Here is a 19,733-nt window from a genome sequence, read left to right as displayed (position 1 = left end):
GAACATTCCCATTATACAAAGTTATTAGTACACCGTTAAAGAAAATTGTTCAATAATATTAATGAGTTCTTTATTAGCCTTTACATGTCAGAAAGTTTTTTAGAGGCTAGGGGTCTGATTTATACACTATCTCTAGAACAGTTAATTGAGGGGAAGTGGGGAGAACCTTTCTGGGTGAAATATGAAATATTGTTTCTGACAGTGTGCTGTTATATTGGAACTTTCTACATGTGGCAGGCAATCTATTTTATTACAAGATTTTATCTCCCTCAGGTTGTAAAGTACCAAGCTAACATAGATCAAAAGTAATTAGTATTATTTTCTGTAAGCTTTTGGTTTAGATGTAAAAGAAAATCTTATTCATTGCTAAGAAAAATTTAGTTAGAAGTACAATTGAGAATCTGAAGCTTGGCTTTGATTTATCCAAGTCCAAACCTGAACTTGAGTTCAGGGTTTTCTCAGTTGTTTAAACTCCACAGAGATAAGCTTCACTTTGTCTTTGACACCTCCGGTTTCTCATTTCCATGCTGTACCTCAGATCTTCCAAAAGCACAACTTGAGTCTTTCCATGTAAACTGATAATACCTAATCCTACCTCACCAAGACTTCTCTCAACCCCTCCAATACCTCTGAAGTATTATGCTACATGTTTGACATTCAGTTCTGGATGGGCAGTGGTTTCTTCCATTTAGCCGTTGCCTTTAGCCTTCACTACTAAATCTGTTCAGCAGTCAATAAATCTGTCCCTTTCCCTGGAAGCTCTCTTGAGGCTGAGCAGGAGTGTTCACAATGTTAGCATCCTATTTGATCCTGAGATAAGCTTCCAATCACATTTTCAAACTATTACCAACCAGTCTACTTACACTTCCTAACATCATCTGTCTCCTCCACTCTATCAGCTCATCTGCTGCTAAAATCTGATCCATGCCTTTATTACTTCTAGACTTAACTATTTCAAATTGCTCGTCAACAGCATCACATCTTCCATCTGTCATCAAATGCTTCTGATTCAGTTTGCTGCAAACTCTTGAGAAGTTTTATTTGTTTTTAGACTGAGACTTCCTGGTTTACCAACAAACAGAGATGGCTTCTTCCGATCTAGCTGATCCCCCTATATATAGGATGGGCCAAAGGACTAAAAGGTAATGATGATATTCGACAGCTGCATGGGAAACTAGATTGTACAGCATGGGAAATTAGGCTGGGAAAGTTTAGGATGACACCTGACAAGCTGCATGACCTTGGATGAGACCTGTGAACATTCCTTTACGAGCCGAAGACAACACCTGCAGCTTGTTTTCCCGTCCCGTGTTTTCTGTACCAGCCAGCAGTTTTGTCTTTCTGTATCTGTTTTCTTTGTGCTGGCTGTTTGTTACACTGTATAAGAATGAGAGGGTTTCGTTCCAAGTTGTGGGATTTCACCTCAGCTCGGAATCATGAAAGGTGCCAGGTACGAACCTAAGCCATTGATCAAGGGGCCCCTGATGGGCAGAAGGGCGTGAGACATGTTGCTTTTTGTCCTTCCTCTTCCATTTATTATTACCACTATAATCATTATTATTTCTTAATAAACATTCATATTTAATTAAATTGCTGTTGTCGAGCGTTCTCTCAATTATATTTACCTGAATCTGAAAAGAACTGCTTCGATACACGCTGTGATCCAAGACACCCTATTATCTTAAAAACTGATCAAATCATGCCTTAAATTTCTACATTTCAGCTTTTGCAACCTTGGTTTGTCTACTTTGTTGTCATAACTTAACCCTTGGAGCTCAGGTTTCATCCTGATAAATCCACACTGCAATCAGATTGGGTGGAGTTTAGGAACAGTAAGAACGAATTATAGAATCCCTACAGTGTGCAAGTGGGCCATTCGGCCCATCAAGTCCACACTGACCCTCCGAAAAGCAACCCACCCAGAACCATCCCCTACCCTATTCATGTAACCCTGCACTTCCCATGGCTAATCCACCTAATGTACACACTAGAAGTCACAAGTGGAAATTGTCTACAGGTCCCTTAACAGACACCATAATGTGGGACAAAACACACAAACAGAAACATTGCTTGCAATAAAGTGAAGGCAATAATCATGATCTTAATCTACATATAAATTGGACAAATCAGACTTTCAATGGTAGCCGGATGAAGAGATTGTACAATGCCAGTTCTAAGAGCAGCATGTTCCAGAACTGAGGAGAGAATGAGTTACATTAGATTTTACATTATGTAATATGGAAGGATTGCTGAATGACCTCTGATTAAAAGCATTTCCAAGTAGCACCAACCACAATACAATGACATTTAACATAAAATTTGAAGGTAGAAGAGTGGGTCTAAGACAGTATTTTAGACCTAAATAACGGAATTGTGGGCATGAAATCTGAGGTGTTTGAAGTGAACTGCATACTCATTATGGATGGATCAATACTGAAGCATTGGCAGATATTTAAGGGGGTATTTCAGAATAAGTATATTTCTACTTCAGAGGAAAATTCTGATTGAAGGACCCACCAAATACAGTTAATTAAAGATGTTGAGGAAAACATCAAACTTAAGGAAAAAAAATCAAATAACTACACAAAGATGAGTGGCAGGTCAGAGAATTGGACAGAACATAAAGATCCCGAGAAAAAAATTTGAGTGTGAGAGAAAACTAGCTAGGGATGTAAAACTGAAAAGCAAGAGTTGTATTTTAAAAATATTTAAAAAGGAAAAGATTAAAGTTAATGTTGATTCTCTCAAGAATAAGAATGTGGAGTTACTAGTAGGTAATTAGAAAGAAATGGACAAATATTTTGCTTCTGTTTTCACTATAGAAAATTCAAAAGTATTCTAGTAAGTGCTACAAATAAGGAGGTGAAAGGGAGAGAATAATTTGGTAAAGTCACAAACACCAGAGGAAGTAGTACTAGGGAATTGACAAGTACTCATCCCTGAGTTCTGATGGCCTTCATCCTATGGTCTTAAAAGAGGTAGTTAGTTGGGTTGTGGAAGCATTGGTGTTAATTTTCCAAAAATTGTTAGATTCTGGAAAGGTTCCATCAGACTGAAATTGGGCAAATAGAATGCCTCCATTCAGGAAGGGAGGGAGGCAGAAAACAGCAAACTATAGGTCAGCTGGCTTGAATTCTGTCATAAGAAGATGTTAGAATTGGTGATTGAGAAGGTTATAGCTGAGCGTTTGTAAAAATTCAAGGTAATCAGTATGTTTTTGTGGAAGAATTCGATCAATTTATCAGTGATCTTAGAAGACAGAACATGCACTGCAGATAAAGAAGAACATCAGAATGCATTTGATACGGTGCCACAAAAAGGGCTATTATACCAGGTAAGTGCACATCATGTAAGGAGTAACATAGAAGGAAGATTAGTTGGCCTGCAGAAAACAAACAGCTTGCTTAAATGGGATCTTTTCCGACTGACAGAATGTGACAAGTGGAATCCCACAACATTCTGTACTGAGACCTCAACTTTTAACAATTTACATCAATGACATAGACGAGGGGTGTAAAGGTATGGTGGCTAAATTTATAAATAATGAAAAGATAGTTGGAAAATTATGAAGAAAACATAGGGAAGTTGCAGAGAGGTATAGATAGCTGAGTCAATGTGCAAAAAGTTGACATATGGAGTATAATGTGCAAAAATGTGAAGCTGCTCAGTTTGGTCGGAAGGATAAAAACGCAGAACATTACTGAAATAGAGAATTTCTGCAAAATTCTGAATTGCAGAGGGATCCTGCTTTTTCAGTGCATGAGTCTCAAAAAAGAAGTATCCAGGTTCAACAAGTAATTAAGAAGTCAGTGGAGTGCTATCCTTTATTACAAGGGGAATTTTACATAAAAGTAAGAATGATATGTGAAAGTAAGAATGTTTTGCTTTAGTTATACAGGCTGTCGGCAAGATTACATGTCAAAAGCTGTCTGGGGATTTGGTCTCCTTATTTAAGGAAGGATGTAAATGTGTTAGAGGCTAATCCGAGGAGGTTTACTAGATTGATACCTGGAATAATTGAACAGTTTTATGAGGGAAGGGTGGACAAACTGAGCGTGCTCCCGCTGGAATTTTGGTGACTTGATCGAACTTTGTAAGTTACTGAATGACTTTGACAAGGTGGATGTGCAAAGTATATGTTCTCTTGTGGTGAGACCAGGACTAGGCGGCATGGTTTAAAGATTAAGAGTTGCCCTTTTAGGACAAAGGTAAGAACTTTACTTGTCTCCTAAAGAGTCTTCGCAACTCTTTGCTTCAAAAGGTGGTGGAGGTGATCTCATTAAATATTTTTAAGGTGTAGGCAGATGGAGTCTTGTTAGACAAGGGAATCAAAGGTTCAAAGGGTAAATGAGAAGGTAGAATTTGAGACACAAATAGATCAGCCATGATCTAATTGAATAGGGGAGCAAATGCCAGGGTTTGAATGGTCTATTCCTGCTTCAATGCATGTGTATATATGTACATCCATCTATGTCCAAGATCAATATGTCCTTTCTAAGGTGTGGTCCACAGAACTAGTCACAGCGTTACCCCAGTCACGGACTAAGTTGGAATTTGTACAGCTGGACAATAACATATGCTCATGGTATTCTAGTCTTCCAGACACAAAGACCAGCATTTTATTGACCCAATTGAATATTTTCCTCTTCTTCTCATCTTATAGTTTTATATTTTAATCCATCATTTAAGCTAATAATAAATTTGGTGTATAACTGAGGTCCTAAAACAGATTCTTGTGGTCTACCACTCATTCTACCAATTAGAGCACTCATTCAACATTCTCGCTCTGTCTCCTGCCACTCAACTCATTTTCTAAGCAGGTCAATACTGTAACTTGCCTTCAATTCCATGAACTTCAGGTAACGGTTTCTTATGAGGGACTTAATCAAATACCTCTGAAAAGTCGATATAAATAACATGCAGAGACATTTCCCTGTGTGATACTTTCATCAACTTTGCTAAAAAAAATTCAATCAGATTCATTAGGCATGACCTCCCCTTTTTTACAAATCAGAGTTGGCTCTCTCTAATCAGCTGAAATTTTTCAAAGTGTTCTGACACCCGATCCTTAATTATAGATGTCAGCAATTACTCACAACATATATAAGAGCAAGAAACCCTGGAGAAAACTCAGCAGCTCTGACAGCATCTAATGAACGGTCTTTAGATTTGGAACATTAACTCTGTTGTCCTCCACGGATTATGCCTGAATTGCTGTGTTTCTCCAGCACTTGCTGTTCTATTTGAGGACATCCTACCATCCACAGTATTTTGCCTTGTGTCCCTCCATTAGATGTTATGCTAACTCTAATTTTCCTCCTGAAACAGCAGACTGACATACACTGTTATCCACTTTAAAGAAATAGTTACTGATTTTGAGAGAACTTCGAATAATGATAGGTCATCTGCAGTGTCCTCACCTACTTCCTTTACATCGCGGGATGGAAATTACCTGATCTTGGGATTTATTGTCTCCAATGCCAAAATTTTCTTCATTACTATTATTTTGCTTACATTAATTTCAGAGAGAAGAAAAGATCCAATGAACGGTCATATCAGACTCAAAATATTAATTCTGTCTCTCTCTCCATGGATGTTGCCAGACCTACTGAGTTTTTTCAGTATTCTCTGCATTTGTTTCACAGAGAAATATTACTTTCTTTGGGCTGTCTGACATATGAAGTCTTTCCGTCCTGCAAAAGCTCTTGCAAAGTAATTATTCAGTATGTCTGCTATTACCTTAGTTTCCACCAACAGTTTCAAAGTTTTCAGATTTCAAGGAGCTTGAATTTCTCCCGAGTGCCCTACTTTTCCTAACTTATTGCAAAAATAATTTTTGTTGGTTTTAATGTCCCTTGTAAGTTTCCTTTCCAAATCCCTTTTCAGTATCCATTGCTACCTGTACTGTCATATTTTGCTGTACTTTTTTATCAGTTATCAGAAACTAATTGCTGACCTTTGAGAGTTATTGATAATGTGCTCCGGCTGAGTGCACCGAAGCGAGAAGGTCTTGTTCCAGGAGTTTTCAGATGTCAGCAGCAACCAAGCTTGAGAGCCTGAGCTTCCAATGGCTCAGGTCATCAGACTTTTCAAGAAAGTTATTCCTCTACCTCTGGATCTTGTGTTGGATGTCTTGCCCCCTTCCAGCCAGACCTCAATGTCACTCTTTTCTGCCCTGTGGATGGGCATACAAATTAGGAGAATGGTTTTGATGTCCCTTGTAAGTTTCCTTTCCTACAACATTTTCTTTAACTGTTACTATCTGTACTGTCATATTCTGCTGTACTTTATGTCAGTTAGCAGAAACTGATGCTGCCAGTAAGATAATGATAATGTTGCTCCCATCCTTGCCTCTAAAATAGATGTGAGGTTCCACTTGCTTAAGGTGTATCCATGCTATTTTGAAAGCTGGAAGCAGGGAACTGCAGCTGAAGATGAATGAAGCGTTTGGTACCTGCCATGAGTTGGCAAACAACTGTCAAGAAGTGATGACATTGTCTCCAATAAGAAGAACTCTGAACAATAGCCTCCCACCTGGCTATAGTTTTCCGGCTATGGTTTCTCTGATTAAATCTTTCCCAAATGGTCAGTTCTATTACAGAAATGTCTCTGTTGTGTACCTACATCAGTAACCTTGACAGGTCAGAAAGGGTGCCATGCTTGGAAAATCCAGTATTTACAGATGAAACAGTCCTCTGTGGCTTTTTCAGTAATTGAACAAGGAATGTCAGACAACAAGCCAAGAGAATCACCAGCTCTGCTACAAAATGAAGCGCTAACAACTTGACTACATGCGTGCTACAGATTGGAGGCATCGTGTTATGTACAGTGCAAATTGATCTGACAACCACTGGATCAGATCTAAGCTCTGCAGTCCTATCACATCCAGTCATGAAAGGTGCTGAATAATTCCTGATGAAAAAGACAAGGCTGAAGTGATGAGTAGATGATCCATCTCAACCTCCTCCTGAGGTTCCAACATTACAGATGCTAGCCTTCAGTTCATTAAATTCACTCCATGTGATAACTAAAAACAGCTGAAGATATTGGATAATGCAAAACCATGAGCCCTGAAACATTCATGTTGTAATATCAATGAATTGTTCTCCAAAACATGCTAAAATGCCGGCCAATCTCTTCTGACAACACTGGAATCTACCTAGTAAATTACATAGGTATGTCCTGCCCACAAAAAGCAGGATAAACATAACTATTCTGAAGAAGGGTCACTGGACTCAAAATGTTAACTCTGCTTTCTCTTCAGAGATGCTGCCAGACCTGCTGAGTTTCTCCAGTAATTTCTGTTAACATAACAAATATAATTGGGCCAATTACAGGTCTATCAGTCAACTTTCATTCATTAACGCATTGTTGAAAGATCTCATCAACAGTCCGATCCAGAGACATTTACTTAGCAATAACTTACTCACCAACATTTCATTCAGATACCACCCGGGTCACTGCATTGTAGCCTTGCTCCAAATGTGGGAAAAAAAACAGCTGAACTCAAGATTTAAGGTGATTGTGACAGCCCTTGGCATCAAGACATTAAGGAGACATAGCTAAACAGGAGTCAATGAGAATTCCATTGGTTGGAGACATACCTAACAAGATGGGCTTGGCTGTTGGAGGTCAACCAGCTCAGCCCAGGACATCACTGCAGGAGTTCCTCAGGGCTGCATCCTAGTTCCAGCCATTTTCAGCTTCTCCTTCAAAATCAGGTCAGAAATGGAAATGCTTGCTGATGATTGAAGAATGTTCAGAATGATTCACACCTCGTCAGATATTGATGCAGTCCATGCCCACATCCAGCAAGTTCAGGGCAACATCAGGCTTAGGTTGATAAGTGGCAAGTAACATTCACATCACAAAAGTGTCAACCAATGACCATCCCTACTGAGAGAGAATCTAATTACCTGTCTTTGAAATTCAGCAACATTTGAGTCTCCCGATATCAATGTCCTGGGAATCACCATTGACCAGAACCTTATCTAAGCCAGGTATATAAATACTGTGGCTACAAGAGAAGAACTTGAACTGCTAGCAACACACTTTCTCTCTCCCCAAAGCCTGTCCACTATCTGCAAGGTACAAGTCAGGAGTGTGAGGGAATATTTTCAACTTGTCTGTGATGAGTTCAGCTCGAACAGCATTCAATTAGCATGATATTATCCAGGACAATGCAATGTGCTTGACTCACATTAACTTAAACATTCATTCCTTCCACCAAAGCGCAATGTATAACATCTACAAGATGCACCGCAGCAGTTTGGCAAGATTCCTTCAACAGCCCCTTCCCAAGCCTGTGACCTCCACCACCAAGACAAATAAGTACATCAGAATCCTGGGAACAGAACCGCCCACAAATTCCTTTCCAAACTACAGAATCATAGAATCATCATAGAATCCCTACAGTGTGGAAACAGGCTCTTCGGCCCAACAAGTCCACACCGAACCTCAGAGCGTCCCACCCAGACCCATCTCCCTGTAACCTACCTAATCTACACATCCCTGAACACTATGGGCAATTTAGCATGGCCAATTGACCTAACCTGCACATCTTCGGACTGTTGGAGGAAACTGGAGCACCCGGAGGAAACCTACACAGACACGGGGAGAATGTGCAAACTCCACACAGTCGCCTGAGGCTGGATTCAAACTTGGGTTCCTGGTGCTGTGAGGCAGCAGTGCTAACCACTGAGCCACCGTGCCGCCTACACATGGTCTTGATTTAAGACAATATCACTCTTTCGTTTCTGTCAAAAAGCTGGAACTTCTTTCCTGACAGCCCTATAAAAGTTGTACACTAAACGATTGAAGGAGACAACATCACATTCCCATGGTCAGTTCGAGTACGTAATAAATACTGGCTTTGATATCAATGCACACATTCCCATAAAGGAACACTTTTTTGAAAAAAGTACCCGTTTTATTTTTATTTAATTTTGCTTCAGAAAAAGTCAGTAGAGCACAGGTTGGCAGAGGCATGGCAAGGGCTGGCAAGCCCTGAGTGGGACAGCGACAACGGAAAGGAAAGTTGGGCTCTCTTAAGTTATTTTTTTCTCTTACCTTATTCTAAGTTAATGTGAATGGTGCCATATATGTATAGTGAAGGTACACACTTTCCACTGTATTTTCACTTTCAATACACGTGACAATAAATGTGTCATTTGTTCAACTCAATTCAATTCAATTCAATTCAATTCAATTTAATTCAATAATGCAATGATCTAAGTTGAACTAACACCACTTCCACTAGATTTGCCTCACTGCGTGCTCACAAACCCACATCTCCTTGCCTGGCAAAACATCTCCCTTTGTAATAAAAGCAAAATAAAAGCAAAATACTACAGATTCTGGAAATTTAAGATAAAAACAGAGTGTGCTGGAGAAACTCAGCAGGTCTACCAGCATCTGTGAGAGAGAAACAGGGTTAACATTTTGAGTCCGAAAAGACCCTTCTTCAGAACCCCCTTTATGGCTGTTTTGGGTTTGAATTAAATGCTGGAAGTTGGGATTTTCAATCTAATATGGCTCAGGTTTTATGGAAGTCATCGACAGAGACCCTGGAATAGGTGTAGATGTGGGATTGGCAGTAGGCTTGCCTCTGTGCTCCAGCACTTAGTGAAAGTTCTGAAAAAGGCAGTCAAATAATAAAAAGATCTTCAGCCCTCACTATTCACAATCCATAACCTCCCCACACATTTTCCACATCCCATTCATGCCTGCCCAGGCTTCTACCTACTCCCCCAAGGCACATCTCCATAGCCTTCATTCTAACATATGCCCCTCTACCCATGCTCAGAATCTGTTATATTCCTTACGCCAACTTAGTACGAATACATTTCCTATTTTCCTTGGAAAATAGGCGACAGGTTTAGACAGAGGATCTGGATCGGCGCAGGCTTGGAGGGCTGAAGGGCCTGTTCCTGTGCTGTAATTTTCTTTGTTCTTTGTTCTTTGTACATGCCCACTTATAAACTCACCCACTAACCTTTGCCTTTATCTCACCCTGTATCCAACATGGGGAGAACTCAGGACCCATGCTGAGATTAAACAAAGTTCTGAAGTGTCTATTTATGATGCACTATTTTTAAAAAATACATTCATTGATAAAAAAAATTACCTTCCTTTAACCTCTTACAAAAATAAACATTGTCATTCATTGAAATGAAACAAAGAACTGTGAATGGCGAAGATCTGAAACAAAAAGAATTTAATTTAGATAAATTTGAGATGCTGCATTTTGGTAAGGCAAACCAGGGCAGTACATTCAATTGAATGATGGGGCCCTGGGGAGAGTTGCCAAACAAAGAGACTGAGGGGTGCAGATGTTTAGTTTCTTGAAAGTGGAGTTGCAGGTAGACAGAGTGGTAAAGAAGGCATTTGACACGTTTGCCTTCATTGGGTCGGAACATTGAATGTAGGAGTTGGGACGTCATATTGTGGTTGTACAACACATGGGTGAGGCCACTCTTAGAATACTGCATACAATTCTGGTCGCCCTTTTTTAGGAAGGATGCTGTTCAATTTGAAAGGGTGCAGACAAGATTTACAAGGATGCTGCCAGAACTGGAGGGTTTGTACTGTAGGGAGAGGCTGAATCGACCAGGGCTATTTTCTCTTGGGGCATCGGAGGCTGACCTTATACGTTGATAAAATCATGAGAGGCATGGATAGGGTAAATAAATGAGGTCTTTTCCCTGGGGCAGGGGAGTCCAGAACTAGAGGGCATAGGTTTAAGGTGACAGGGGAAAGATTTAAAAGGGACCTGATGGGTAACTTTTTCACACAGATGGTGGTGTATGCATGGAACAAGCTGTCAGAGGAAGTGGTGGAGGCTGGCACAATTACGACATTTAAAAGTCATCTGGATTGGTATGCGAATAGAGGGGTGGGAGCCACAAATATTTATGACTTCCTTTACCAATCTGAAAGGCATCTTAACTCCCACAGAGGTCTGTCTGGACAATTTTCAACGGTGTGCCTTACCGCTCCAGAAAGCTTACAAAGAACCCTGCCAACTTTAGATTTTCTCCTACCAGGACTAAATGCATCAGTCATATTTTATACATCCCACTCGCAAAAATGTTCTTTAACATATGCAGTTGTTTCTACGATTGCTGAATGTGCAAATTAGAACCGGCCTCCATTTCTCACCAGCCTACAAGAATGGTAGGTGCTTCTGGATTTGGACCTCAATTTTTGTGAAAAGGCACAGGTTCTCCTTCTGTGTGAATATTCATGACGGACTGAACAACGTGAGTCCAATAGGGCTCTTCTTTAGAATTCCAGAATCCACAGCGTCTGGTTTTCCTCTTGCTTAAACCAGGGAGCTGGGCCAGGCATTCAAGTGTACAGGTTGGCTTCATAATAGCGAAGGAATAGACATGAAAGCAGATTGTTGGCTTGCCCGTTTTCTGTGGGTACTGTATTGAACAGGGGTAGCCAGCAGAGAGACCACAGAATGGAAAATAATAACAAGCTTTACCTTGCGTTATTTTTTTAAAAATGGTGTTTGAATTTGACAGCTGTTATGACAGCTGGAAAACACAAATATTAATTTGTAAAGGTCAATCACAGTGACTGGTGAACAACTTCTCGGGAAAGCTGTTTAAATACTGTAACTATTCCTTCAGGAATTTCTTTCAAACATCAGTTTTAACTGAAATGATAGCAATTCTGTTCATCAACTACATTTAATTTGAAGACATCCGGAAGAATCGTAAAGCTGCAGTGTAAAACCTTATGGTTAGCTTAAATTGCCACTGGGGGAATCAGGCAATATAACAGGTTAATTACTTGAAACATGGAAATTCATTGGAAAACATGTTGACCACGCAGGACGTCAGAGCCAGTGTTTGATATTCAAGAACATGTGATTACTGAGTATTGCTTATTTAACTTAAAATACTTCTTCAAGCCCAATTATATGGATTATGTGAATGTTTGCTGCATTCATCAGCCCCATTGGTTTAGAAGCTAAAAACAGCAGAGATTTTCTGGGCAATACTGAATTATCCAATGGCAATTTTGTTTCAATTAACATCATTTCACAATAGGGAATTGTTATCCTGGGGTCCGACATTTGATTATTATTTAGAACTGAAACTTTGTATATGCCTGGACAACAAGCGAAAAGAAAGGATTGTCGTGGATCTCTCTTTGATGAAAGGGCTTACTAACAATCACTGCCCAAGTGGGCAGTGAGGTACAGGCAGTGGGAGAAACAAACGGATTTTGTTTTATCGGATATTAAATTTCTGAACTTACCATTTAAGCTGCTCCGGTCAATTAGGTTGGTGTCCGCTGGCCAAAATGCTCCATCTCCATGTACACTCCTACCTGCTGGGCAGAGAACATATATAAGCGCTCCAGAACTCAGCTAGATTTCAATCTGGTGGAATGGTGTTAAAAAAGAAACCTTTAGCATCATCTTGAGCAAAAAGCAACTGTCGGTGAAATAAATTAAGGTGGGAAGCATGAGGGATTGTTGGCATGAAAATAAATACAGTGGTTACAAGAGCACGTCTTAAGCTGGGAAATTCTGTAGTGATTGGATATCATTTAACAGCGCACACGTGTGTGTGTGTGTGTGCACGTGTGTGTGTGTATGTGTGTGTGCTGCAACATCACACATGAATCTCAACACCATCCAGGGCAAAGCAGCCTACTGACAGGAACCCCATCTATCAATTCCCTCCATCACCATTGTATAGGGGCAGCAGTTTGTACTAGCTATAAGATGCGCTACAGCAACCAACCAAGACTCCTTTGACAATATCTTCCAAGCTCATATCTCTGCTGCCTCGGAGTACAAGGACAGCAGATGCATGAGAACACCATCACCTCTCATCAGGTTCTCCTCCAAGCCACACACCATCTTCATGTGGAACTACGTTGCTGTTCCTCATTGTCGGTAGGTTAAAATCCTGCAACTCCCTCAAAACAGATACTGTATAGATTGCAACAGTTCAAGAGGGCAGATTACTGCCATCTTTCAAGGAAGTTAGGGATGGATAACAAATGTTAACTTTGCCAGTTATGTTCCCATTTGATAAATGACTTTGAGGAAATGAAAGTAACACAGGTCATTGAACCACTGCAGTCCATGGGATAATGGTGCACTGATAGTGCTGTTAGTAAGAAAGCTCCTGGTTATTACAACCAGGTGAGAAAAAGCAAATTGACTCCCTTCTTTTCAACCTCCTTGTTGGGTGCAGGAAATGTTTAAGTTCTTTTTAGCACATATCCATAGCTTTCCCCAAATAAGATGCAGCAACCTAACTTCTACTGTAGCTGTAAGGAGCCAATGGTAATGTTTTCTTGAGTTGAATATAGCAAACTTATTACCTGCTATTTCTGAGAAATATAATTGTTGGCAATCACTTACTTAGGATTATGATTGTCCACCAAGGAAATTCTGTGTTACTGGTCATAGGTTCTGTGGGTCTTGTGTATCTGATGAGTCTGATCTTAGAGCTGTGTTGTCTATCATACATTTAGCAGGTGTTTCTGGGAGGTGGAGTTGGTCCTTGGCCCTCAAAATCGCTGGATTCCTTACTCCAGTTCCTTTTCTGTACTTCCTCTTGGCGCCAGGTGTTTTTGAAAAATTGTGTCCCTTTGTACAGAAGTTTTCTCCAAATCAGTTTCTTCTAAATTGGGGTCTCCCATGTGTTGACATTGGTACTGCATTTCTTGAGGTAAGTCTTTCATGGAGTCTTTGAAGCACTTCCTTTGTCCTCCTCCTCTTGAACGCCTTCCTTAAACTGGGTGAAGAAGATTTGATTTGACAATTGGAACTCAGGCATGGAACTCTTTAGCACATGACCCCCTGGAGATGGTTTCAGATGCTCGCTCATGGCCTTGATGCCATTGCTGTTAGTTGCTTCAATGACACCGATGTTAATCTGCCTGTCCTCGTAGCTGATGTGGACAATCTGTTTCAAACAGCATGATGGTAGCTCTCAAGAGCCTTGAGGTGGCCCTCTGCATAGTCCAAGTTTTGGAGCCATGTATAAGAGTCAGATAGCTGACTGCCTTATACACAAGGATCTTGTTATCAGCACAGATGTTACAATCATCAAAGACTCTCATTCTCAGGTGCCCAAAGGTACTGCTCACATGTTTTGATACAATATTGAATCTCCACATCGATGTCAGCCTTAGATGAGAGGTAGCTTCCCAGGTAGGGAAAATATTCCACATTTGGGAAGATTTCTCCATTGATCTTAATGGAGGAATGGACTGGAACTTGCCCTGGGTTGGTAAAGGATTTGCGTCGTCTTGAGGTTGAGACCAAGACTAATTCTTTGGTTTGCAGCCACGAAGGCATTAAACAAGGCTTGAAGGTTCTCTTCGTAGAGAGATGTTATCATCCGCACACTGAAATTTCACAAGTGAGGTCGGTGTTGTTTGGATTTCAACCATTTCAGGATCGAAGGCTTTTTTTGTCCATCCTGTAAATAATGCCCACATCACTGTTCTTGACAAGATGAGGGGAATAAAGACACAATATTGAGAACTTTGTGCTGTCACTTGAGCACATATCTGCACACACTCAGGCAAACACACACAAAGCTAAAAGGGGTAATTACCCACTACAGAAGAAGACTAATAGAGAATGTATGGTTTAGAATTCTTCTTGGGTACCCTTGAGGTGTAAGGTTTTAACTTGAGACCACAATTAACCAGTTGATTCTTGGACTGTCAGCAGCAGAGATTATTGCTGTTATCTTTTAAGTTCTCAGTATCTTAACATTGCTTTCCAGTCAGTGTTGTTACTGGATGGTTTTCATCTTGAGGAACTGAGAGAGAACCTCTTCCAGCCTGTGATTAATTCTGCAATCAAAATCCATCAGCTCTCTACCAAAGAGAGAACCTCTTGAAATAGCAGCTTGCATTTATATTACATCTGCTAAAGTTTATGATTCTCTAGACTTAGTCACCGCAATGATGTTCTGTTTCCAACATGTGAAGATTTTCATAAGGATGTAAATTAAATAGAATATTTCCTAGGTTTGACTGAGATGCAGAGGAGGGGGACCAGACTGATTTCATGAAAGGTAGTCAATCTGTTTTGGATAGGAGATGTCTGTGGCACAAAGTTAGTGCTTTTAAAAAGTTCCTTTTTAAAACAATTTCAGTCCATTAAAGTCCCAGGTACTAACTCAGCCATAGGGTTCAAAGATCAGTGGTCTGTATTTTATAAAATTACAATAATGCAGTTTTTAATGCAGTATCAGTGAAGGAACAGCAATATAGTTTCAATTCAGTGTGGCTTGAAGGTGAACTTGCAAGTGGTACAAGTTAACGATCTTCCTAAATATTGGCCTCCCTCGTCCTTCTTGGTGATAGAAATTATGAATTTGGAAGATGCTGTTGAAGGAGGCTTGACACGTTGCAGAGATGTGTCTTGTACACAAAGCCTATTGATGTCACTGTGTGCCAGTCATGGACAGAGTAAGTATTTCAGTGGTAGATTGACTGCCAGTCAAAAAGGCTGCTTTACTCTAGCTGATGTGTGTGTGTGTTGTTGAACCTGCACTCATTCAGGCAAGTAAAGAGTTCTTTTTATTTGTTCATAGGATGTGGGAGTTGCTGGCAGGAGCTAGATATCAGCAGGATGTTTCCTTGCCATGTTTGACCTAATGCCAAGAGACGTCATGGGATCCAAAGTCAATTTTGAGGATGTTGAGGGCAAGTCCCTCTCCAATGTATTGCTGCACAGCCTCATCTAGTGATTCTGTCCGATCAGTGCATCACATCTGGTTTCATTGATAAAGGAATTTAGTATATTAGCTACATTGTATGATTTGATGAATATAGCTATATCACGCTGTAGCTTGACTAGTCTTCCAATTTTAGGACAAGACCCAAAACATTATGAGAAGTTTGCCAATTTGACTGAGTTGTGTGTGTCTTTGTTGATTTCAGAGTCCAGGTTGATGATTAGTGGTCAGTCCAGTATTATTCTTACTGGACGTTTCTGTAGAAGTTTGACAAAACACAGCAGCTTGCTAGTACACTTCAGACGGCGCTTACTAATCAACCTTTACGGAAATTTTTGAATTACATGGAAGCCAGACTGAGTCAGAACACAAGATTTCCTTCCCTGAAGGACATCAGATGACATCCAATGGCAATACGATAGTTTCATGGTCACTTTTAATGAGATAGTTTTTCACTCCAGATTCATTATGAAATTGAATTTACGTTCCACCAGCTGTCGGCGTGTGATTTGAATCTGTGTCTCCAGAGTATGCTTGGGTCCCTAGGTTATAGTCCAGTAACCCAACAAGGCCATTATACCCCTTTTCCCTTACTCTGAAAATAAACCATCTTTTCCTTTCCTTAATTTTTTATGGCATTTCTTACAGCAAAGCAATTTTAAGAAAATTTCTTGTGCTAATTTTGTCTTAGTGTCTGTCTTCATCATGTTGGCCCATTTCTTTCTTTGCATCTCATACAGTGTTTCTTTTTATTGTCTCTGCAATATGTTGTTTGCCACCAATTCACTTTCTTATAATTCCTCATTCACTTAAAAGAATGATGCTGAAAGAACAGCGAATTGGGACTCACACACATAACTCAGTTGAATCATTTGCACAGATGCATTGCATCTAATGAATGTGGCTCTGCTGTACTTTCCATGATTCTATTATTTCCCTGTAAGTTTCTCCTTTCCTCTGTTCACTTTCATCCTTGCATATCTGCACTCTGTTTGCCTCTGACAAATACCCTTTCAGTCAGTTATGCATTTGGCATCTTTGACATTTTGCTGAGACTAAACTGGACAAGGGATGTGCTGACAAAGGGAAAATCATATCATCCTCTGCAAATAGCAAAATCATCTCCACATCACAAATAAAAACACATGCTGAGCCTATTTCGTCTATTTCTCCAAAATATGGTGCTGGTTGTGCATTTGCCAAACTACTCTGAGTCACCACAATACCTTTCAAAAACGCAGCATCTTTTTTTCTTGTTAACTTTATCTGCCCTGCATCCCCTCCTTATGGTTTCAGAATTTACATCCTCCAGTCACCAATATTAGAATAAATATAGTCTGTTCTGATAGTCGTTCTTGCTCAAGTCTAATGCATTTTTAAAAAGGTTGCCTGCTTTAAAGTTAAGCCTCCATATTCGGGGATATGATAATGTAGTGGTGTGTCACTAGACTAATGATCCAGAACACCAGGCCTATATTCTTCTCTTTATTCACTCATGGGATGTGGGTGTCATTGGCTGGCTTCAGAAGGTGGTGATGAGCTGCTTTCTTGAAACACTGCAGACTGTGTGGCGTAAGTACACTCACGGTACTTTTGGAAAGGAGTTCCAGAATTTTGAAACAACAATAATGAAGGAACGGTGAGATGGTTCTAAATCAGGATGGTGTGTGACCTGCAGGAAAACCTGCAGCTAATAGAGTCAGAGAAACAGACCCTTCGGCAACTCATCCATGCCGACCGGCTTTCCTAAACGGCTGGAGATCCAATGTTCCTGCTGCACTTGTCCTCTGGGAGGCAGGGATCGCCAGGTTGAAAACTGCTGTCAAAGGAGTGGTGGTGAGTTACCGCAGTGCATTTGTAGATGGTACAACTGCTGCCACTGTGCATTGGTGGAGGAGAAATTGACGTTGAATGGGTTAGATGGAGCGGCAATCAAGCAGGCTTGGTCCTGGATGGTGTCAAGCTTTATGAGCATTGTTGGAGCTGCACTCCAAGAAAATGGAGTGCATTCATCACACTCCTGACTTTTGCTTAGTAGATGCTGGACAGATTTTAAAAAGTCAGAAGGTGAATCACTCGTTGCAGGATTCTGACCTGCTCTTTTCACAGCAATTTTTACATGGCCAGTTCGGGTTAGTGTATGAACAATGGTAACCCTCAGGATGTTGATAGTGGGAGAAACAGTTCTGGTAATGCCATCGAATTCCAAGTGATATCATTATTAAACTGAACTGGGGTGTGTACAGACTTTATTGTTAACGTATATTGTGGATCACAAAAAACCAAATGGCAACGGAAAATGCTTTTAAAAAACTGAGGAGTATTTTTGCTTGTATTTTGGGGTTTGCAGTTGCTTATAGATGGCGCTTTTCCTATTTGTCATAACTTTTAAAGAAACCAGCAATATCCGTGTGACAGTGATTTATTACCTTGTTTACGAATAGTTTCAGCCAATCAGGATTTCATATGTGGCGGATGCATCCAATGCACAATACATACAAAACATTTGCTTATAGATCGAGAAAAGAAAGAAGGATTGGATTCACAACAGCCAAAATTTGGTCCCTTCATGTATCGAATAAATGCACTGGTTAATTAAAAGATTATTCATAGAAATTGGAATCTCATGCAAGAGGACTGAACAGAAATCAATTCACTTGATCTATCTGACTAGAAAGGCAAAACAATTCTCAACTGAAGAAGTCTACTTCTAACTCATTAAACACATGCCTCGGTTCAGTGGCACTTCATTAATGAGATTAATTATCACAGGAGCAGTAATTCCTTTCTGCATATGACCCTGAAGGATCACTGCATTATAAAATGGCACTGAATATTATTCATAATGCACATCTCTGATTTGATGTGAAAAGTTGACAGTGTGGGGCTACTGTACCTTGGTCATTAGCCATTTTGTCAGGGTGTTCAACTGTAAGAAAAGACAATACTATTAGATACTGACAGCTTCCAGTAGAGACTTGCATGTGGAACTGACTGAATTTTGAAAAACAGATGTAGCACAAGTCTATCACACTAACTGACTGGATTAAATAAGAAACATTTTTACTTTTACATTTCATTGATAACAACATAAAGAACTGAATCGAGTTATAGAAAATATTTATCACCTAGCTCATGAGGGACCTCCAAGAAGGCTGTGGATTTTAAACTTCCTGCATTATTAGATAAGATTTTTTAAAATGGATCAACTTAATCCAGTTTCAAAAGTGAACCTGTAAAGTAAGTATTGTTATGCCATAAGTTTCAAAGTCAAACCCAACACATTCTGTCTGCATTAGGTGGAAGCTGACACATTTAACTAAGAACAAGATGAAGAAAGCAATGGAAGGATATGTTGATAGGATGGGATGAAGTAAGGTGGAAGGAGGAAGGACGGTTTGTGGAGTGGAAACACTGGAATAAGTCTATTTGATCGATTAACCCATTTCTGTCTTGTAAAATTCTGTGTAATTCCCTCTTGGCAAAGTATAAAGTAATCTGATACGTGTTGATTTTGTGACATTCATTGAAATCCATATCACTGTTTAATCTACTCTATGTGATCTATAAACAATTCACTCAATGATTTGTTAACTTTGTTATGCCAGTGGTTGAGGGCCATATGGCAGAGAACAACCACTTGTTAAAATGCTGAAACCTTCCTATTATTTACTTTCCTGTGTATTAAACTGGTAAAGTTTACTTATGGATTGTAGTTACCTCATTCAAGAAAGACATGTTCAAAATTCATGTCCAATATTTTAGCTGATACTGTGTGGCATGAATTTTGTGTGGTATGTCTTTGCTAATGATTCCATGAAATTTAATTTTAAATACTAGTTTTTCTGAGAGTTAGGTGGGGAAGGGATGATAGTGACTTGGGAAATATAGATAAAAGCATTGGTTCAAAACACTTCATTTTTATACCAGTTATAATAGATATTCGAGATCAATTCCCCTCACTCAGTCAGCTTGATGTGTTCTCAGTGGAGGGAAAACTGT

At 39.8% G+C, this 19,733-nt stretch overlaps 1 protein-coding gene across 1 annotated transcript in view; it reads right to left on the bottom strand.

Annotated features, from left to right (window-relative positions):
- Positions 1-19,733, bottom strand: part of LOC109932277 (netrin receptor DCC) — a 590,638-nt gene that overhangs the window by 82,641 nt on the left and 488,264 nt on the right. Inside the window, exons 17-18 of the mRNA XM_048603985.1 lie at positions 18,628-18,660; positions 12,274-12,345 (exon numbers count right to left, since the gene is read on the bottom strand). Of these exons, the coding sequence (XP_048459942.1) occupies positions 12,274-12,345; positions 18,628-18,660 (105 nt within the window). The remainder of the gene's footprint in view (positions 1-12,273; positions 12,346-18,627; positions 18,661-19,733) is intronic.

This window comes from Rhincodon typus, chromosome 1, assembly GCF_021869965.1.
Source record: "Rhincodon typus isolate 14 chromosome 1, sRhiTyp1.1, whole genome shotgun sequence".
In the NCBI taxonomy this organism is placed as follows: Eukaryota; Metazoa; Chordata; class Chondrichthyes; order Orectolobiformes; family Rhincodontidae; genus Rhincodon; species Rhincodon typus.
The sequence above is the reverse complement of the archived record's forward strand: the minus strand, read 5'-3'. Positions and strand labels throughout refer to the sequence as shown.